The 23683-nt window shown below is 41.8% G+C and overlaps 1 protein-coding gene across 4 annotated transcripts in view; it reads right to left on the reverse strand.

Moving 5' to 3' along the window:
- LOC137380751 (alpha-centractin) overlaps nucleotides 1-23683 on the reverse strand; it is an 80317-nt gene that overhangs the window by 16316 nt on the left and 40318 nt on the right. For 2 of the 4 annotated variants that reach the window (XM_068053054.1, XM_068053057.1), the window contains 5 exons: nucleotides 11534-11609; nucleotides 9822-9947; nucleotides 5235-5359; nucleotides 3505-3721; nucleotides 526-618 (listed from right to left, as the gene is read on the reverse strand). In XM_068053054.1, coding sequence (XP_067909155.1) covers nucleotides 526-618; nucleotides 3505-3721; nucleotides 5235-5359; nucleotides 9822-9947; nucleotides 11534-11609 — 637 coding nt within the window. Of the gene's footprint in view, nucleotides 1-525; nucleotides 619-3504; nucleotides 3722-5234; nucleotides 5360-9821; nucleotides 9948-11533; nucleotides 11610-18179; nucleotides 18200-19128; nucleotides 19309-23683 lie in introns of those variants that run through there. The other 2 variants (XM_068053056.1, XM_068053058.1) reach the window with 2 other exon arrangements.

Raw genomic sequence — 23683 nt, forward strand, 5'->3', positions numbered from 1 at the left:
GTGGAGTTAACTTAGAAGATCAGCCATGATCTTACTGAATAGTGGAGCAGGCTTGAGGGGCCATATGGCCTACTCCTGCTCCCATTTCTTATGTTCTTATGTCATAACACAAATCCGTTCCTTCTTTGGCACAGCGGGTGGAGGAAGAACAGGGGAAACAATCAACATTTTCTGTAGTGTTGCCATAATTACAAACAGTATACATCACTCAATTCTTCCACTTTCAAAGGGTCGAGGAAAAAGTCATTGAATAAAAGAATGCCCAATGGTCACAAAATCATAGGATACCATATGGATGAGGAAGGTCATTCACCTCATCTAGCCGAAAAAAAAACATACACTCCCCCATCATAGCATCCAACTGTTTCTTAAATTATTCAAGGGTTTCTGCCTCCATTATCCTAGCTGGAAATCCATTATTCTGCCTTTTGCCAGATTGAACCTGTGCCCCCTTGTCCTTCTGTTGTGATTTAACGTGAGCAAGCAACATTAGCAACCATGCATGAATTGAGTTTGGGGCCTTACTTCAATTGTGCTTCCATCAGGCAGGATGTACTGGGCTTTCTCAGTCTCTAAAGTTTCATCTTTTTGTGGATTTATTGACAGGTAACAAGCACGCTGTGAAACAAAAAGACAAATTGCCAGGTCGTTTCCCAGAAAGGCTGAATGCACATTAAAAATTAAAATAATAATTTTAAAAATTGATTCTCAAAGAAATAGGACAATTATAGCGAGGCATTCTTTAACATGAAAACTAAATTCAGAACTCTCCATAAGGAAACTAAGCAGGCAGCCATCTGGTGAAGCTAGAATGCCATTAGGCCTTCCTTTCTGAATTGGCAGTTTCACACTACCTTTTAACCAAGCATTCAAACGTTTTTAAAAATAGTCATGGGATGTGAAGTTTGCTGGCAAGGCCAGCATTTATTTCCCTGAATAGCTTACTAGGCCATTTCAAATGGCTGGTAAGAGTCAACCTGTGGGTCTGGAGTCATATAGGCCAGACCGAGTAAGAACATGAGTGAAACAGTTGGGTTCTTATGACAATCCAGTAGTTTCATGGTCACCATTAGTGATGGTAGCTTTCTTTTCCAGATTTATTTAAGTAACTGAATTTAAATTCCACAGCTGTCCATGATAGTACTGGAAGGAGTGACCACTGCACAGTCCTTGTGGAGACAAAGTCCTGTCTTCACACTGAGGGAACCCTCCATCCCGTTGTGTGGCAATACCACTGTGCTAAATGAGATAGATTTCGAACAGATCGAGCAACTCAAAATTGGGCATCCATGAGGCAATGTGGGCCATCAGCAGCAGCAGAAAAAGAAGAGTGCAGGAGGGCATGCGAGGAGCAGCACCCAGCATACCTAAAAATGAGGTGTCAACCTGGTGAAGCTACAACACAGGACAATATGCATGCCAACAGCGGAAGCAGCATGCAATAGACAGAGCTAAGCAATCCCACAACCAACGGATCTGATCTAAGCTGTGCAGTCCTGTCACATCCAGTCGTGAATGGTGATGGACAATTAAACGACTACATGGATGAGGAGGCTCCACAAATATCCCCATCCTCAATGATGGGGGAGCTCAGCACATCAGTGCAAAAGACAAAGGTGAAGCATTTGCAACCATCTTCAGCCAATTTGGTTCACTCCATGTGATATCAAGAAATGGTTGAAGGCATGGATACTGCAAAGGCTATGGGCCCTGACAACATCCCAGCTGCAATCCTGAAGACTGGTGCTCCAGAACTGACTGTGCCCCTCGCCAAGTGTTCCAGTACAGCTGCAACACTGGCATCTACCCGACAATGTGGAAAATTGCCCAGCTATGTCCTGTACACAAAAGGCAGGACAAATCCAACCCGGCCAATTCCCGCCCCATCAGTCCACTCTTGATCATCAGTAAAGTGATGGAAGGTGCCGTCAAGAGTGCTATCAAGCGGCACTTAGCCAGCAATACCCTGCTCAGTGACACTCAGTTTGGGATCTGCTAGGGCCACTCAGCTCCTGACCTTATTACAGCCTTGGTCCAAACATGGACAAAAGAGCTGAACTCAAGAGGTTCATTTTGAGTGACTGCCCTTGACATCAAGGCAGCATTTGACCAAGTGTGGCATCAAGGAGCCCTAGCAAAACTGGAGTCAATGGGAATCAGGGGGAAAACTCTCCACTGGTTGGAGTCATACCTAACACAAAGGAAGATGGTTGTGGTTGTTGGAGGTCAATCATCTCAGTCCTAGCACATCACTGCAGGAGTTCCTCAGGGTAGTGTGGTAGGCCCAACCATCTTCAGTTGCTTCATCAATGACCTTCCCTCCATCATAAGGTTGGAAGTAGGGATGTTCGCTGATGATTGCACAAAGTTCAGCACCATTTGCGACTCCTCAGATACTGAAGCAGTCTGTGTCCATATGCAGTAAGACCTGGACAACATTCAGGCTTGGGCTGATAAGTGGCAAGTTACATTTGTGCCACACAAGTGCCAGGCAATAACCATCTCCCCTTGATGTTCAATGGCACCACCATCGCTGAATCCCCCACAATCAACACTCTGGGGGTTACCTTTGACCAGAAACTGAACTGGACCATATAATTACTGTGGCTACAAGAGCAGGTCACAGGCTTGGGAATTCCGTGCCGAGTATCTCAGCTCCTGACTCTCCAAAGCACAAGTCAGGAGTGTGATGGAAAAGTCTCCACTTGCCTGGATGAGTGCAGCTCCAACAGGAAGCTTAACACCATCCAGGACAAAGCAGCCCGCTTGATTGGCACCCCATCCACCACCTTCAACATTCACTCCCTCCACCATCAACGCACAGTGGCATCAGTGTGTACCATCTACAAGATGCACTGCAACAACTCACCAAGCTTCCTTCAAAAGCACCGTCCAAACCTGCGGCCTCTACCACCTGGAAGGACAAGGGCAGCAGATGCATGGGAACACCACCACCTGTATGTTCCCCCGCTAAGCCACACACCATCTTGACTCGGAATTATATTGCCTTTCCTTCACGGTTGCTGGAACTCCCTTCCTAAAGCACTGTGGGTGTACCTACATCACATGAGCTTGCAGCGGTTCAAGAAGGCAGCTCACCACCACCTTCTCAAGGGCAATTAGGGATTGGCAACATATGCTGGCCTAGCCAGCTACATCCACATCCCGTGAAAGAATAAAAAAAAGCTGCCATGGTAGCATTTGAACTCATGTCTCTGGATCATTAATCCGCACCTCTGGATTACTAGTCCAGTAACATAACCAATATGCTACCGTACCCGAGGTTTTGCAGAGACTGGAGTCATAATTTGCTATTTCCCTCATGCTGCATTAAAAATACATTTTTAATTTTGAAAAGCATATAATCTTTGTATTGATTAAGGTAAATGAAGGACATACATTTCTTTTTTTAAATTACAAAATGAGAACATATTCCCTGCACTTTTAAACAAATTAGCAGTAAAACAGAATCAATTTATGTATAATAAAAATATAAGATTCTACCTCTTTGATTGTTTTCACAATCTCAAATTCTGATGATGTATGAAAATCATATCCTTCTTTTCTAAGGAACAGACGTAAATAGCGAGACACATCACGCCCTGCAATGTCAATCCTCATGATGGAATGTGGCATTGCAAACCCTTCATAGATAGGAACTGCATGTGTGACTCCATCACCTGAATCTAACACCACGCCTGTAGTTCTACCTGTGGCATACCTTTAGAAAAATAAAGAGAAATCCATTGGAAAGTAAACCAAGTGTGTTAAAATTTGAATAATTGGAACAGTTTACCAATTCAGATAAGCAGATGAAACATATTTGCTTCCCACAAGTATTTATTTAAAAATGTCTTTTTTTGGATCCTTCAATAAACATAATCTGTGCAGTAAGAAGCCCCTTCTACCCATCAACCTCTTGGGTTACTTCTTAGAGATATTTGGGAACAATCTGAAATGACTTCTAAACAGATTTTCCTCCGAATGGAAGGTCTTGCATTTTCTTGGTAGCACTTCTCAGACCGAATGAGGAGTGAAAGGCTCAGTGCTGGTGAATGGTAGCTTGGTTCAGTTGGATCCATTCTTGCTTGTGCAAGAAAATTGCAGCTTCAAGCCCCAACAGGACTTAAGCACCTAATCTGGCATTCTGGAAGGACGAGATAAATTGAGCTGAAAAACCTTCTTCATCTACCTTGTCATGACTTAGGAAGGAACGGTCTGCATAAGGTAATACTTTAGTAGTCTGTACTACTGGGTACTCAGGAGAGGTTACACTACACCAATTCAGAATTAGTTCAGCTTGACAAACAAACATCTGAACAAACTAGTTACTCTTTGGTCCATTTGAAGAGAAGCCTTTCTGGTAGTCTGAAAATGTACATTTCTTAAAATCAATAAAATTTAAAACTTAAACGCAAGTTTAAACAGATTCTAAATTTAAAAAACATCCAATGGGATTTAGCCAAGAAAAGACCTGGAGCACAAAAGCCAGGAAGGGCCCAGGTCCAATCTCCGGTCTGTGTTGGGTTGGTTGATCTCAGCTGAAGTTACAAAAGGCGTGAGACCATTGGTTAGAAGAGGAGAAGGGAGAAAAAAAAAATCAATCCAGCCTTCATCCCAACGTCTGATCTTAATCCAGCAACCCCTGCTGGAAAAGCACTCAGCTGTGATACTATTTGCAGTCAAATAGCCTGCCAAAACTTATTGCCAGGACTCGCATAAATACTAATAGCCATTTGAGCAAGTACCTGAGGTTGACCTGTACTTGTGGAACAGTAGCCAACAGTGAGTCAATGCCTTCAGGAGAGGATTAAAGGGGAGAACATTGGCAAGAATGAGAAAACTAAAATGAGAGAAATATAATCTGTGTCATCCAAATCAGATTAGGTTTCTCTGTTAATGCATTTAGGAAGCATACTAGAGACTTGGGGAATCCCTCGTTGCAACTGCCAGCAGAACCAATTTAAACACCAATCATTCTTAATAAGTATGGAGTTCCCTCTCTCTCAAACCAACAATATCCAAGAAGAATAAATTAAGGCCTATTTGTAGTCTATGAGAGGGAAGAATAATGGCTACCACTCATACCCTATTGAAAAAAACAAAACATGATGGGAAAGAAAAATCACTAGACTGGAAAATAATACTTTGGCCAGATGATACAAAAGGCAAAGAAAGAACTCAAAAGGTTACATTTCAAATGATTTGTGCATTTCTGAATATAGAATACTAACAGACTAAGTACTGCCTGCATTGAGATGAACAAAGCAGGGACATTGAAAGTCTCGAAGAAAACCTCGGCAGCACGTTCACGGTTTTTCCTTGGATTCAAAGGAGCCTCTGTGAGAAGTACGGGATGCTGGAAAAGAGACAATAGAAAATACATGTCACTGTCTTTTCAATTAACAAAGTAGATTCTCACATGCTCTATAAATGTAGTATGATTCAAACTGCCAAAACACACTCATTTAAAATAAAAAGTTGCCTGATGATTTGATTAAAAAGCTGCATCAATTTTCACCAAAGTCCATGTTATCCAATTTTCTTTCCAAAGGCAATTTTCTTAATTGGAAAAAAATCCCACCAAACAAATGACTAACCGGGATCTTACTGGCAAAATAGAGTTCACGTGATATAGTTCATAGGGCAGGAGAAATCATGCTGACCAAGTTACTTTTTAATACATTTAACAATTACAAAAGAAAACTAAGGTGGTGTGACTGAACAGGAAATATGGGGAATATGTACTGCCAAGCAGAAAATTACACTGCAGGTGGGAGGATATTATTTACTGATTATGAACAATGGATGCTTCAGTGTAGGTTTAACACAGCAGTGAATGATTACCACTACTGAAATAACATTCCATTTTAGCCAATTATTAAAAGAGGAAGATTAATTAACATTTTTATTCCAACATGCTGAATGTCGTATGAAACCAGTGCTCTAAATCAAAGTCGAAGCAGGTTTTATTACTGTAAAAGACGAACTGCTGGATTACCAATCATAAAACGTTCTTTATGAGGTACAGCTGCCTTTGTACTCTCCAACAAAAAACAGGAAAAACGAACACTATTTTTGGGTAAACGGTTATTTTTGGACTGCAGAAAGGTATACAGTGGGGTTCTGCAGGGGTCGGTAGTAGGCCACTGCTTTTCTTGGTCTATATTAATAAAAGTGGCGCAGTGGTTAGCAACCGCAGCCTCACAGCTCCAGCGACCCGGGTTCGATTCTGGGTACTGCCTGTGTGGAGTTTGCAAGTTCTCCCTGTGACCGCGTGGGTTTCCGCCGGGTGCTCCGGTTTCCTCCCACAGCCAAAGACTTGCAGGTTGATAGGTAAATTGGCCATTGTAAATTGCCCCTAGTGTAGGCAGGTGGTAGGGGAATTGAGGGGATGTGGTAGGAATATGGGATTAATGTAGGATTAGTATAAATGGATGGTTGATGGTCAGCACAGACTCGGTGGGCCGAAGGGCCTGTTTCAGTGCTGTATCTCTAAATAAATAAGTAAAAAACATAGACTTGGGTGTGCAGGGCACAATTTCAAAATTTACAGATGGCACAAATCTTGCAAGTATTGTGAACTGTGAGGAGGATAGTGATAGACTTCAAGAGGACATAAGACAGGCTGGTGGAATGGGCAGACACGTGGCAGATGAAATCTAATGCAGAGAGGTGTGTAGTGATTCATTTTGGTAGGAAGAATAAGGAGAGGCAATATAAAAGATACAATTCTAAAGTGGGTGCAGGAACAGAGGGACATGGGGGTATATGTGCACACATTGTTAAAAGTGGCAGGGCAGATTGAGAAAGTGGTTAAAAAGGCATACAGGATCCTAGGGTTTATAAATAGAGGCCTAGAGCACAAAAGCAAGGAAGTTATGGTGAACCTTTGTAAAATACTGGTTTGGCCTCAACTGGAGTATTGTGTCCAATTTTGGTCAGTGCACTTCAGATAGAAGGCTTTAGTGAGGATGCAGAAAAAATATATGAGAACGGTTCCAGCGATGAGGGACTTCAGTAACATGGACAACTTGGAGAAGCTGGGGCTGTTCTCCTTAGAGAAGAGAGGGTTGAGAAGAGATTTGCTAGAGGTGTTCAAAATCATGAGGGATCTGGAGAGAGGATAGGGAGAAACTGTTCCGATTGGTGGAAGGGTCGAGAACCAGAGGACACCAATTTAAGGTGAATGGCAAAAGAACCAAAGGTAAAATGAAGAAAAAATTATTTTTACTATGTGTGTGCAGGGGCATGTGTGTGTTTGTGTGTATGAGGTTAGGATATGGAATGCACTGCCTGAGTGTGTGGTGGAGGCAGATTCAATCATAGCTTTCAAAAGGGAATTGGATAATTATCTGAACAGAAAGAAACTGCAGGGCTACAGGTAAAGGGGAGTGAGACTAATTGAGTTGCTCTTGCAGAAAGCCGACAAGGGCACGACAGGCTGAATGGCCTCCTTCTGTGCTGTAATCATTCTATGATTCTAGTTGCAATACTTTTACATCTCTGGAAATATACAATGGTGTGACTAAAAATCCAGGTTTAATAAATAACTAAAAATAAGACAATGAAGCACCATGCAGCTCTACATCAGCAGTGAGATGTAGTTTCTACCTTTAAAATTTTGGGGTTCTGGTTCTTGGGTGGAATGCTTTTTCAGGGAGCCAGCTGAAGGACTAATATATGCTCACAGATTAAAAAAAGAAAACATCAAAGGCCTACTCTTGCACATAAACTACCAGCCATTTCAGAGCAACATTGCTGGATCCTTGGAAGTGGGTCACCTGCCTGCTCAATCAGGGGACCAATGGTAAAAAACAAAGGAACCATACTCTGTAAAGAAAGGGACATCATTCATTATAATCTAATTTCTCCTTGTTTCTACATATTAAAAAAGACTTTTAGAAATGAAAAGGAACTCACCTTAATTTTAGAGTCTACAGTAAGTTTGATTTTGCTTAATCTTACTGAAAAATAACAGCTGTCTACATTTAATTAGCAATCTCAAGCTGTATTGTTTAAAAAAACGAATCTGAAATAGGAGAGCATGGTAATGCTGCTACACCACTGAGTGAGGTCAAAGATTTACATCTGATTCCCCACACAGGAAGCTTTACCTCACCCATACTTGTGACAGCAAGCAAGGGCTAGATGTTCACCACAAAGAGAAAGGAAAGCTGTTAAAAAAAATCCACATACATCTAAGAGCTAGTAATTCAATGCCACTTTCATGGAGCTGTTCAAAACTCAACAGCAGAATCCAGCTGTTCCTCTTGGTTGGGAAAGTGCAAGCATTGGAAGGGAGGTTATAGCTAACCGGAAACAAAGGCAGTGGGCTGGATTTTAAGAGCCCGCCGCCGATCAGCTCAAAAAACACGCCAAAGAGCTGCCGCAAACTCAAACACGGCAGCTCATTTAAATAGCCGGGGTGGACTGCCCCCCCCATCCCCCAATCTTGTGCAGCGGGAGGGCTGTCTGTCCCCGGCAACGGAGTCAGCTGTCTGTGCGCAGGCGCTGGTGCCATTTTTAGAGGGCAGCCAACCCTGCCGCCCAATTTAAATTTTTAACGCCCTACCCCCCAAAATTAAATAAATCGACATCTAATGCCATTTTCCCACCCCCAATTACAATTTGCTCTTCCCTCCCCCAAAACATTTACCTTTTACATCTGACCTTCCCCCCCACCAAACTGCACAAAGTTTAAGGTTCAACCCTTCCCACCATCCCTACACCCATTACGTATATTTGACCCCGTCTCCCCCTGCACTGACAAACCTACCTCCTCCCTCCTCCCCACCAGTGTGGTGCCATGTTTCCCCAGACAGGAATCTGAGGGCGCTGGAGTGCCGGCAGCCGCGCCGAAGATCGCGGCAGGCCCTCAAGATCGCAGGTCAGTCTGTGTAAATTTATTCATTTTATTCACTTAAATATTGAAATTGTGGTCCCGTCACTCAGCAGCGGGGGGGGGGGGGGTCCGCCAAGGAGCATTGCTGCCGCTGTGAGGTTCGGGCGGGGCCCTTCCGGCGTCGAGGCCCATGGCAGACCTCATCTGGAGCCATCTTCAGGCCCGCCCCGCCACGGAACCCTACGCCTGGGGGAGAACAAAATCCAGCCCAGTGAGTGTGACTGAAAAACAGTAAGTATGCAAGGAGCATGGGCAACAGAGTGGGACAGAAACAGGAGACAGAGGGGGTGAAATTCCTTTATTTATAAAAACATCAAAAGTTAGTCAAGGCTCCCAATCCGAATTGTTCTCCAACAAAGTGCTCTGGAGCACATGTGAATTTCATGAGAGGCAAGAGCATTCAAAGCTGAATACCCTACAACACATTGTTTAGGCTAATATATGACACGTGACCACTTGGGTTAAGTGCCAAAAGCCTAGCGAGAAGTTAACTCATTCAGGACAGTACAGCGAGAAAATGGCAGAAGAGGAGAAAAAATATAAGAATGACACAACAAAATATAAGTACAGAGAGATAACCTGAGAAAGAATCGAATATTTGTATTTATGTGCAAAACTCATGAAGTGCTTTGGAAAGAAAGCAAACCAAAAGAGGTATAGTCTTATTATTTTTGTCTGATTTAATGCAGTTTATTCTATCAAACATTTATAACTTATGCCAGAGATGCTGAAAGTTAAGACCTCAGAAGAAAAAAATCAAAATCATGTGTATTTCCTAGTAATGTTTACTACCTGTATGTGAATACCACTAAAACAATACTTTTGGTTTCTTTTCCATTGAATTATATATAAAGTAAATATAATGCTGATACAGCCAGCCCGAGAGTCAAAAGATTTCTGAAAATATACACCTCACCTCTTCAGAGAAAGTCTGCAGCTGGTCTTTGGAATACACGTACTGCCAGATCCGTTCCATATCATTCCAGTCTTTTACAATTCCATGTTCCATTGGATACCTGATTGTTAACAAGCCCCTGTGTTCCTAATCAATCAAAGCACAATATGATTTATTGTAGTAAAATGTCACTCAGTTTCTCTGCTGACAATATTTTTTAAAAAGTGGGTTAAGAGAAAATTGTAGTAATTACAGATATTCCTTGCTGTGGTTCTAGGTTGTCACCTTCCTAATTGTTTTTTCAAGTCTTCCACCAGCCATTTTAATGAGTTTCTCCAGCTTTGCTTTCATGCTTTATGACTTCACCTGAACCAGTCATTGAAATTATATCCTTTTAATTCCCCACCCATATCTGTTATTCTGTAAGCAGTTCAATCAAGGAATTCAGTAGCTTACATGCTTAAACCCACAGCATAATATTGACATGAACTTTAGGCCCAATATTACATAAAGGGAGCTTCAGTTACATTCAAGCCATGCTTTACCTATATATTACACAGAAGAACTCATACATGTTGATATGTATCCGCCACATATGTAGTAATCATAATCCCACATTCCCACTCTGTTCCCATAACTCCAATCCCTTTCTAATAAAGGCTAACAAACCATTTGCTTTCCTAATTGGTTGCTGTACCTGCATGTTAACTTTCTGTGATTCATTTACAAGGACACCCAAGTCTCTCTGAATACAAACATTTCCCAGTCTCACCATTTAAAAAATATTGTGCTTTTCTATTTTTCCTACTAAAGAGGATAATTTCACATTTCTTCACATTATATTCCATCTGCCACTCAATTAACCTGTCCATATCTCTTTGCAGCCTCTTTGCAACCTCCGCATAGCTTACTTTCGCACCTAGCCTTGTATCATCAGCAAACTTGGATACATTATGCTCAAACTCTTCATCTAACTCATTGATATAGTATGTAAATAGTTGAGGCCCAAGCACTAATACTTGTGGTACTCCATGCGTTACAGCCTGCCCAACCCGAAAATTATCTGTTTATTCCTACTCTGTTTTCTGTCCATTAATCAATCCATGCTAATATATTACCCCCAGTCCCATGAGCCCTAATTTTGTGCAATAACCTCTTGTGTGACACCTTATTGAATGCTTTTTGAAAGTCCAAATACACAACATCCACTGGTTTCCCCCTTAGCTACTCTGCTGGCCACAATCTCAAAAAACAAAGTGTGATATCCCTTTCAAAAATCCACGATGACTCTGTCCAATTGTATTATGATTTCTATGTTTCCGGTTACCACATCCCTAATAACAGATTGTAGCATTTTCCCCACTACTGATGTCAGGTTAACTGGCCTCTAGTTCTCCATTTTCTCTCTCCCTCCATTCTTAAATAGCAGGGTTATGTTTGTTCTCTTCCTATCCTCGGGGACCGTTCTAAAATCTAGGGAGTGCTGGAAGATCAAAACCAATGCATCCACTCTTGCTGTAGCCACGACTGTCCCACCCTTTATAATTTTAAAAACTCTTTACCAAACACCCCATTCATGCCCTTTGTTCTAATGAACCTGGCCCGGGAATATTAAATGCTGACCCTGGATAGGAGAAGTGTTCCTTCACACAGACAGTACCTCAGAAAGCAGAACATTCATCCAAAATTGCAGGGAACATAACATTTTTTAAACCAGTTAAACAGAAAAGTACCTCAGCTTTTGGTCCGATGAAAATATCTCCCTCCAGGGCACCAGCCATAACGCGTACATGCTTGGGCCTTCCCACACTGAAAGAAATATTTTAGAATTACTTGGATTAAAAGGACCTTATGATTTTTACCTTCATAATGTTACAGCAATACATAAAAGAGCTTGTATTTATATACCGCCTTTACAGGTGCTTCACAGAGGCATTATAAAACAAAATATGACACCAAGCCACATACGGAGGAAAGCGAGGGAGAGAGACGGAGAGGTTTAGGGAAGGAATTCCAGAGCTTAGGGCTTAGGCTGAAGGAATGGCCACCAATGTGGTGCAATTAAAATTGGGAATGCTCAACAGGCCAGAATTAGAGGAGCGCAGATATCTCAGAGGGTTGTAGGGCTGAAGGAGATTACAGAGATAGGAAAGTACCAGGACATGGAGCAATTTGAAAACAAGGATGAGAGTTTTAAAATCAAGACGTTGCTCAACCAGGACCCAGTGTAAGTCAGTGAGCAGAGGGGTAATGGGTGAACCGGATTTGGCACAAGTTAGGACACGAGCAGCAGAGTATTGGATCACCTCAGGTTTACGAAGGGTAGAATGTGGGAGGCTGGCCAGGAGTGCATTAGAAAAGTCAAGTCTGCAGGTAATAAAGGCATGGATGAGGGTTTCAGCAGAAGAGCTGAGGCATGGGAGGAATTGTGCAATGTTACAGAGGTGGAAATAGATGGTCTTAGGGGCAGCTCAGATATGAAGTTGAAAGCTCATCTCGGGGTCAAATATACAAGAACGCAAGAAATAGGAGCAAGAGTAGACCATATTGCCCATCAAGCCTGGTCCTCCATTTAATACGATCATGGCTGATTTTAGGCTTCAACTCCACTTTCCCGCCCGCTTGCCAGATCGCTCAATTCCCTGAGACGCCAAAAATCTATCCCAGCCTTAAATGTAGGGCAGCATCCACAAAATGATGCAGCGTCCACAAAATTCTGGGGTAGAGAATTCCAAAAATTCACAACCCTTTGAGTGAAGTAATTTCTCCTCATCTCAGTCCTAAATGATAGGCTTCTTATTCTGAGGCTGTGCCCCTGTGTTTTAGATTCCCCAACCAGTGGAAACAATCTCTCACCAGCTACCCTATCCAGCCCTTTCAGAATTTTGTATATTTCAATGAGATCGCCTCTCATTCTTCAAAACTCCAGCAAGTATAGTCCCAATTTACTTAGCCTCTCATCATAGGACAACCCCCTCATCCCAGAGACCAATTTAGTGAACCTTTGCTGTACCACTTCCAATGCAAATATATCCTTTCTTAAATGTGGAGACCAAAAATGTACACAATACTCTAGATGTGGTCTCACCAAAACCCTGTACAAGCGTGGCAAGACTTCTTTAGTCCTGTAATAAAGGCCAACATGCCATTTGTCTTCCTATTCTGCACTCCTAGCCAAGCTGTTCCAGTACAGCTACAACACTGGCATCTACTCGGTAATGTGGAAAATTGCCCAAGGTATGTCCTGTACTCAAAAAGCAAGACATATCCAACCCGGCCAATTACCACCCCATCAGCCTACTCTCAATCATCAGTAAAGTGATGCAAAGTGTCGTAGACAATGCTATCAAGCGGCACTCGCTTAGCAATAACCTGCTCAGTGACGCTCAGTTTGGATTCCGCCAGGGCCATTGACCTCATTACAGCCTTGGTTCAAACATGGACAAAAGAGCTGAACTCAACAGGTTAAGTTTGAGTGACTGCTCTTAACATCAAGGCAGCATTTGAGCAAGTATGACATCAAGGAGTCCTAGCTAAACTGGAGTCAATGGGAATCAGGGGGAAAACTCTCTGCTGGTTGGAGTCATACCTAGCGCAAAGGAAGATGGTTGTGATTGTTGGAGGTCAATCATCTGAGCTCCAGGACATCACTGCAGGAGTTCCTCAGGGTAGTGTCCTAGGCCCAACCATCTTCAGCTGCTTCATCAATAACCTTCCTTCATTCATTAGGTCAGAAGTCGGGATGTTCGCTGATGATTGCACAATGTTCAGCACCATTTGTGACTCCTCAGATACTGAAGCAGTCCGGGTAGGAATGCAGCAAGACCTGGACAATATCCAGGCTTGGCTGATAAGTGGCAAGTAACATTCACGCCACACAAGTACCAGGCAATAACCATCTCCAACAAGAGAGAATCTAACCATCTTCCCTTGACATTCAATGGCATTACGAATGCTGAATCGTCCACTATCATCATCCTGGGGGGTTACCATTGACCAGAAACTGAACTGGAGTAGCCATATAAATACCGTGGCTACAAGAGCAGGTCACGAGGCTAGGAATCCTGCGGCGAGTAACTCACCTCTTGACTCCCCAAAGCCTGTCCACCATCTACAAGGCACAAGTCAGGAGTGTGATGGAATACTCTGCACTTGCTTGGATGGGTGCAGATCCGACAACATTCAAGAAGCTCGATAACATCCAGAACAAAGCAGCCCGCTTGATTGGCACCCCATCCATAAATATTCACTCCCTCCACCACCAACGCACAGTAGCAGCACTGTGTACCATCTACAAGATGCACTGCAGCAATGCACCAAGGCTCCTTAGATAGCACCTTCCAAACCCACGACCTCTACCACCTAGAAGGACAAGGGCAGCAGTTGCATTGGAACACCACCACCTGCAAGTTCCCCTCCAAGCCACACACCATCTTGACTTGGAACTATATCACCCTTCCTTCACTGTCACTGGGTCAAAATCCTGGAACTCCATGTACCTACCCCCACATGGACTGCAGCGGTTCAAGAAGGCAGCTCACCACCGGCTTCCCAAGGGCAATTAGGGATGGGCAATAAATGCTGGCCTGGCCAGCGATGTCCACATGCCACGAATGAATTAAAAAAAACTGCTTGCTGTACCTGCATGCTTTCTGCATTCCTTTTACAAGCACACCCCAGTCTCTTTGAACATCAACACTTACAAGTTTCACACCTTTTACAAAATATTTTATTTTTATATTCTTAAGACCAAAGTGAACAGCCCCACACTTCCCTACATTATACTCCATCTGCCATCTTTTTGCCCACTCACTAAACCTGTCTACATCTCTTTGCAACCTCTCTGTGTCCTCCCCACAGCTTATCTTTCCACCTACCTTTGTATTATCAGCAAATTTAGATACATTACTCTCTGTCTCTTCATCTAAGTCATAGATTATAAATAGCGGAGGCCCCAGCACTCATCCTTGTGGCACTCCACTATTCCCTGCCTGCCAACTTGAAACTACCCCGGTTATGCCCACTCTTTGTTTCCTGTCCCTTAATCAATCCCCCAGCCATACTAATATATTATCCCCAACTCCATGAGCCCTTATCTTGCCTACTAACGTTTTGTGTGGCACCTTATCGAATGCCTTTTGAAAATATGATGCAGAGGTTGCAAATAATCTGGTTCATTCTCAGACAGTTGCCAGAGAGAGGGATGGAATCAGTGACGAGGGAGCGGAGTTTTTGTCGGGGACTGAAGACAATGCCTTCTGTCTTCCCAATATGTAATTGGAGGTAATTTATGCTCAGCCATTACTGGATGTTGGACAGGCAGTCTGACAACTTAGAGACAATGGAAGTGTCAAAAAAGGCGGTGGTGAGGGAAAGTTCGGTGTCGTCTGCAGACATGTGGCAACTGATAGTCTCACTTGATTACGCAACTCACATCAGCTCTGTAGCATATACTACATATAAATCAAATAAAGTAATTTGACTGAAATATCATATATACCTCCATTTAAGGTGGCTAATAACACAACTTCCACCCAAAATAGATTTTTTTAAATTCATGACTCTCAACTAAAAAGATCAACGTTACACTGCTTCTAGCCACCAGTATTCTCACCAGCTCTGGGAGCTGTGCAATCAGAGGAAAGCTGTCATTTAAACTTGTTTTTAAATTCTCCACTGGAGATGCAGAGCAAAGCAAAAGCCAACAACTGTTGCTGATGGAGGTATACTGGCATGGTGTTCCTCTGGACACTCTTTGGTAAAATTGTGTTTTGAGGAGAACATAGTTTGCGAATAGCTGACTTCTAACCCCAAAGTGTTGAGGTAAAATATCCGTTTGACCAAGAACAATAGATTTAGTAAAATACTGGTGAGAATGGGATTGTTACTAGGTTGGTGAACTGGCAAATATATTCTGATGTCCTGTCAGTGCTTACTATCTTAAATTCCTACTATTCCCCGTCCCAAATTATCTTCGGTAACTATATGACAGCATGCGCGAAGGGATGGGAATTGAGTAATGTGCTTTTCATCTCTCTTGTTGATAGACCAGTAACTCATACCAGGTACTGGGCCTTTCGGTCTATGATTTCTCAGCCTAAGCCATCCTATAATGCTCATCTTTTTAAATCCCAATTAGAAGATATTACAATTACTTTCATAAAAAGATTTACTTTAAAATTTAGATCTTAAAATATTAAAAACACAATAATATTACATAAAATTAACAATACGAAACAGGCCACACAACCCAACTGATTCATGACAGTGTTTATGCTCCACATGACCCTCATCCGCCTTACTGCATCTAACCCAATCAACATATATTTCTATTTCTTTTTCCTTCATGTGTTTATCTTGCTTACCTATTAAATGCATCTATGCTATTTGCCTCAACTACTCCTTGTGGTAGCGAGTTCCACATTACAACCACTCTCTGGGTAAAGACGTTTCACCTGAATTTTCTATTCTTCGCTCAAAGGGTTTTGAATCTTTGGAATTCTCTGCCCCAGGGGTTTGTGGATGCTCCATTGTTGAATATCATTAAGGCTGGGATAAACAGATTTTTGGTCTTTCAGGAAATCAAAGGATATGGGGAGCAGGCAGAAAAGTGGAGTGAAGCCCAAGATCAGCCACGATCATAATGAATGGCGCAGCAGGCTCGAAGGGCCATATGGTCTACTCCTGTTTCTTGTGTTCTTATTAGCGACTATTTACATATATACACACACACATATACACATACATATGATATCAGTGCTTCTCTAATTCCGGCCTCTTGTGCATCCCTGACTTTTACTGCAACCGTTGCCTCGGCCCCAAGCTTTGGAACACTCTTCTTACACCTCTCCACCTTGCTTTCCTCCTTTAAGAAACTCCCAAAAACCTAACACTTTGACCAAACATTTGGTCATCTGTCCTAATATCACTTTTTGCGGCTCGCTACCACAGAAAGCAGTTGAGGCCAAAACATTGTATGTTTTCAAGAAGGAGTTAGATATAGCTCTTGGGTCTAAAGGGATCAAAGGATATGGGGAGCAAGCGGGAACAGGTTACTAAGGTGGATGATCAGACATGATCATAATGAATGGCGGAACAGGCTCGAAGGGCCAAATGGCCTACTCCTGCTCCAATTTTCTATGTTTCTATTTAAGGTAATTGACAAGAGAACCAGAAGCGAGATGAGGAGAAATATGTTTCTGCATTGAGTTGTTATGATTTGAAATGCACGGCCTGAAAGTTAAAGGTCAATATATTATTGATGGCATATCAGTTACAAATCTGTTGACATAAAGAGCAGCGTAGATGCTCCAATTCTATCAATGTCAAATTTCTGGCATTTAAATTCTCAACTGATTAACTTCCTAACCTCCAGAGGGTCCAACTCCCTCCCCTGTCTGAATCCTGATAATTCAAAGGTGTCTTCTAATTTTGAGTAATCTATGAATTCAAAATAGGCAACATATTTTGAGGACACAGTTTAAACCACACCGTGGCAAGTTTTCAAACGGAGTTATACAAGTATGATTATTTATAGACAGGCATCGGAAAAAATGACCCTGATCCAGACATTGGGTTGTAAAGCGCTCACTCTCCAGGACAAAAACAGGCACTCAAAAGTCCAATATAATATGTGGCGTTCACACGTTCATTCTGTGCCAGGATGGCCTCAAATGCCAAATAAATAGATACCAAATCCATTCGATGATTTTTTAAGGGTGGGGGAATGAAACAGGCTGAATTTCTCTTGCAGGAAGCCAACATGAACTCGATAGGCTGAATGGCCTCCTTCTGTGCTGCGACCATGCTATGATTCTCTGATTTTATAGGCAAGAGCATCCCAGAGTCTTCAGTAGCCCTGAAACTAGAGCTAGGCCCATTCCCTCCTATGCAAACCCAGTAACTAACCACATTTTCAGCACCATTTCCCATAAATGTGCCAACTATGCTGCTGACAGTTTTCTTGGGCCTAAAGCAGCCAAACCAGCCCTAAAAGGTTATTACTTTTTATTTTACTTTCCCAAATGTGGGGCATACTCAAACTGTGCCACCTGTGGCATCTTGTCTGCCCTGCCCACAGAGTCAACACTTGCCAACTTTCATCCTTTATGCAACTGGCATACTGCTGGTCATGTCCTGAAGATGCAAGAGAACCAATTTTGCATGGTCCTCTGGCACAACAGCTTAGCCACTGAACCAATTTCTAGGCCTGTGGAATAGAAACCAAACTGCTTCACTAGCTTTTAAGGAATGGAGCCTGCCACCACTACTCTGGTAAGCCTACACATGAATCCAGTCTCACACTACTTCATTGATTCTTAACGCCCTTTTCTGCTGTCAGAACAATTAAGTAAGCAATGAAAAAAAGTCAGAACATACATTTACATAGCGCCTTTCACCTCCTCACGACTTCCCACATACTACAAAGCCAATGAATTACTTTTTGAAGCGCAGTCACCGTGCAATTTGGGCACAGCAAAGGCCCACAGACACCAATAACATCAATGGCTAGTTAATATGCTTCGGTAATGTTTGAGGAATAAGTGTTGATCAGGACACCAGGAAAACTCCCAGCTTTTCTTCAAAAAGGACCACGGGTCCTTTTATATCCACCTGAACAAATAGACAGGGCCTTGCTTTAGTATCTCATCTGAAAGACAGTACTTCTGAAAGCGCAGCACTGCACTGAAAAGTCAGCCTAGATTACATACTCAGTCCTGGAGTGAGGCATGCACCCATGACCTCTGATTCAGAGGAGGAAATGCTACCAATGAGCCAAGCTGACACTTACCAGCATCGTCCACATCCAGGGAACAAATTTTTTAAATAATACAGCAAGCAGGAATTTAGTACCAAGAAAAATTCTAATCAGTGGATAATTAAGTGACTTTGAATTAAGGCTTTATTTAGACTGTACATCAAACTCTTCACTCATACGAAATTGCTAATAATGTAACTAAAGGAGTCTGTGTATGAGCTTGCAGTATTGAAACCTATGGTAATTTGCGCGTTTTAATATTTGTGTCATACAAAAATATTTTTTGTGGAAAATAGCTAGCTGGCTTTATGTAGTCAGGTCTTGGATTTTGGTCATTATTCACTAGCACATTAGGTCTTATTTAATTATTAGAAATGTGAACTGGTGACCAAAGTAATCATGGCACTCTAAGTAGCAACAATGCATATGATTATTACAGACAGAACAATTCAGGAGTACATTGGATACATAGATAAGAAATCAATTTGAAAAAGAAGAAAATTCTTTTGCAAGTACTCATGTCACAAATCATCCTCCAACACAAACATGCCAGGCTAAATGTTCCCTCACCGGCTATGGAGTGAATGCTGCAGTTCCTCTATAAATGTCTCGTATTCACGTACCCAGAGTAAAGTTAGGCTTTTTCATGTGTCCGGTTTTGCAGACTAGGAACTGGTGTGTTAGGATAAAATGCAATCGTACTTGGAGAATTTAAAGTGTCCCCACACAAGGAGGACTTCACCAATGGTCTGTCTGTCCAAACTAAATTCTTAAAGTAAATAGAAAATAATTCAAAGTAAAATTGTCAGATACAGTGTAATGAGGTAATAAATGCCACATGGTACCAGAATTTCTTGTAAATGGGTAGGGACAATTGACCAGAGTCCTGAATAAAGGATGTGATAACTAGACACTTAGAAAATAATGAAATGATTGGGCAGAGTCAATATGGATTTATGAAAGGGAAACCATGTTTGACAAACCTGTTGGAGTTTTTTGAGGATGTTACTTGTAGCATAGATAAGGGGGAACTATCGGATGTGGTGTATTTGGACTTTCAGAAGGCTTTTGATAAGGTCTCACACAGGAGGTTAGTAAACAAAATTAGAGCACATGGGATTGGGGGAATATAGTGGGAAGGATTGATAATTGGTTAACAGACAGAAAACAGAGAGTAGGTCATTCTCAGGAAGGCAGGCTGTTACTAGTGGGGTACTGCAAGGATCAGTGCTGGGGCCACAACTGTTCAGAATCTATATAAATGATTTGGAAATGGGGATCAAATGTAATATTTCCAAACATTGCTGATGACACAAAATTAGGTGGGAATGTAAGTTGTGAGGGTGATGTAAGGAGGCTTCAAGGGGACTTGGACAGGCTAAGTGAATGGGCAAGAACATGGCCTATGGAATACAATGTGCATTAGTGTAAAGTTATCCACTTTGGTAGAAAAAACAGAATGGCAGGGTATTTCTTAAATGCTGAGAGGTTGGGAAGTGTTGATGTCCAAAGGGACCTGGCTGGTTTTGTTCATGAGTCACTAAAAGCTAGCATGCAGGTGCAGCAAGCAATTAGGAAGGCAAATGGGACACTTGTCTTCATCACAGGGGAATTTGAGTACAGGAGTAAAAATGTCTTGCTGCAATTGTATAGAGCCTTCGTGAGACTGCACCTGGAGTATTATGTACAGTTCCTTATCTAAGGAAGGATATACTTGCATAGAGCGAGTGCAGTGGAGGTTCACCAGACTGATCCCTGGGATGGCGGGATTCTCTTATGAGGAGAAATGGAAAAAACTGGGCCTGTATTCTCTAGAATTTCAAAGAATGAGAGCTGATTTCACTGAAATTTCCCAAACCTTACAGAGCATGACAAGTGGATGTAGACAGGATGTTTCCCTTGGCTGGTGAGTCTAGAACCAGGGGATAATAAGGGGTAGGCCATTTAAGACTGACATGAGGAGGAATTTCTTCACTCAAAGGATGGTGAATGCTTGGAATTCTCTACCCCAGAGGTCTGTGGAAGCTCAATCATTGAGCATGTTCAAGACAGAAATTGATAAGATTTTTGGATACTAATGACACCAAGGGATATGTGATAGCGTGGGAATATTCTGTTGAGGTAGATGATCAGCCATGATCTAATTGAATGGCGGGGCATGCTCGACAGGCTGACTGGCCTACTCTTGCTCCTATGTTTCTATATTCCTATGTAAGCACAATCATATTTTATTTCCATCTGCAACACTACCCTGAATACTAAAAGGTCTTCAAAATAAAAGCCATAAACTTACGATTCTGGGTAATTCTACTGATTGATGGGAGCATTTTTTTCAAACCATAAAAACTGAACCCATATTCTAGAAACTTCAGGGGGAGAAAAAACTTCTTGTCAAGAGGCTCATCCGATAACCAAACATCCTCCACATTGCTTTTAGTTCTGATCCTGTAGTTTTTTTGTCAGGAAGAATGCGGCGTGGAAAGGGAGCAGTACTGCTTTAAGGCAGCAGGCTCCAGAAGCTGAGTCAAAGAGTGCATTCTCGTTGCCCAGGATACAGTCAGTCAGGACCAGAGATCGAGAGATACATTGTCACAATTTAATTTTGAACTGGCTTATGGTGGAAGCAGACTGTTCTAACTGAGAAACAGAGACAACCATGTGTTAGCACCTGAAAGGAGGGCTCTCAGACCATTTAAACTGAAGGAAAGAATTTAGTCTGTTTATTTATTATTCTCTCTCAAAATTCTAAAAAGTCAAGCCAAAACAGAGATCTCTGATAATTTAAACTGAAGGAAGGGAAGTTAGACTGTGGCAATCTTTTATCCCTCAAAAATTCTAAAGCCAAATTGATTCATTAAAAAAAAGTGTTTTCAAGTTGTTAATTGTTGAAATTCATCGCTAGAGAAGGAAAGCATCAATTTCAACTTCTAAATTAGTTGTACTGTTGAAGAACCTTTTTATCCCCCATCGGATAGTTGTGAGGACTTCAAACAACCTTGGACTGTTCCACATCTGGCAGGAGCGTAAATCTGCAAGGACTCTAATGTTTTCTGTTTTAAATGTTGTTTATATCTCAGTAGTGTTCAATAATTTGTTTTTTCTAATTAAACAGTTAATTTGTTGATTTAAAGACACCTGTTTTGGTTAGCCTCATTCGGGGGGTTAATAGATGGCACACTATGGCTGGGTCTTTCTTTAATTGGAAAGTTTAAAATGATATGTTAAGCGATCTGTGGTGGGACGGGATTGAATTAACAGTGTGTTTCTCCCACCACAATCAGAATCGTATATTTTGATTGGGGGCTTTGATTGGAGCGGTCGGTCGTATCATATTAATTGGGTTTCTCGTCTGGGATTTGAATCATACATTGATTGGGGGCTCACTAGAGATTTGAATCACATTTTAATTGGGGGCTTGCTCATAGTTAAATCATAGTTAATTCAGTGGTTCGCATCTGGGATCAGATTCAGCCTAATGTGGAGGGCTCGCATTTGGAATCATATTAATTATTCGTCTCTGAGATAACATATTTAAATTGGAGTCTTGCGTTTGGCAGCATATTTAATTGCTCTCGCGTCTGGGATCATAGCAATTAAAAACTCGATTGTTGGGATCTAAATCTGACACCAATTACAAAGAAATTAAAAGAACCCGGTCTCTTGTATAATAAGGATACAGTCTATACCATTGTAATGGCATTGGTGGTTATAGCAGAATTTTTTGGATAGCAGAAGGTTTCGCTGAGTGACTTGATAACTTTAACTAATAACAAATTAAAAGAATTGGCAATGAAATTGGGGTTGGAATTGAAATCAGGTGCCAAAAAAAGTAGAGATAATTGACATAATAGCTGAACATCTGGAATTAGATGATGATGATGATGATACAGATGAAAGGGAATACGAGGAACAAGAAAGGGAATGCAAGAGACATAAAGGTAGTAGGTCTGGGAATGATGCAGTGGTATTGGCTAGGATTCGGTTAGAAATGAAAATACTTGAGGCAGAAAAACAATTAAGTATGCTTGAATTGGAGGACAGGGAAAAAGAGAGAGCATTTCCGAGAGAAATGGAATTCCGAGAGAGGGAATTTAAAAGAGATGGAACTAAGACGAAAGAGTAGTCTTGAATCCAGGGGAAAGTCGGGTCAGGAAGAATCTGAATTTAGATCAGGACCCAGCGAGAAGTTGTTTAAATTTATACAGGCTCTTCCTAAGTTCGAGGAAAGGAACGTAGAGGCATTTTTCATATCTTTTGAAAACATTGCCAAACATATGAAATGACCAAAAGAAAGTTGGACACTGCTGATGCAGGGCAGGTTGGTAGGCAGAGCTCGAAGTTTATGCCATGCTTTCTGAAGAGGCTTCTGCAGATTATGAGATGGCAAAAAAAGCTATTCTCGCTGCGTGTGAGTTAGTCCCTGAAGCTTACCGTCAGAAGTTTAGGAACTTATGGACATTGGCTGGGCAGACATATTTAGAATTTGCGAGGGTGAAACAAATTAATTTTGACCGTTGGAAATGGGCACTTAAGATATAAACCACATATTAGAACCTTCGAGAATTGATTCTCTTAGAAGAATTTAAAAACTCCATTCTTTTAGTAGTGAGAACTCATATAGATAATTTGAAAGTTTTGAAAGCTAGGCAAGCAGCAGAGATTGCTGATGATTTTGAACTTGTTAATAAACCAACCTATTTTGTCTGTCACCCCCATAAATCTGAGAATGATAGAAAGTGGGAGAGTGAAAGGAAGGCAAGTTGCCGGGGACAAGAAGGAACAGCTGGGAATGCCCCAGGATCACCTCCTCAGGTCAGAAAAACAGCTGAGGATAGAAGTGAGGTTTGCAAGCCAAAGTGTTATCATTGCAACAAAATAGGTCATCTTCGTTCAGAGTGCTGGAAATTGCGAGGTAAACCCATAGGACTTGTTGGGGTATGCAAAGTTAGTGTAGACGAAAAGACTCTGACTGAGAGCATAGCAGACCAGGCTATAACTTTAAATGACAGCTGTGAATGTGAAACCAGATACTAAAACTAAGAGGAGTGTAGAGGTTAAGAATAAAATAGCTGAGAGTTATAATGAATTTTTGTCAAAGGGGAAAGTAACTCCGTATCTTGTAAGT

Source organism: Heterodontus francisci, chromosome 20 (assembly GCF_036365525.1).
Source record: "Heterodontus francisci isolate sHetFra1 chromosome 20, sHetFra1.hap1, whole genome shotgun sequence".
Taxonomy (NCBI): domain Eukaryota; kingdom Metazoa; phylum Chordata; class Chondrichthyes; order Heterodontiformes; family Heterodontidae; genus Heterodontus; species Heterodontus francisci.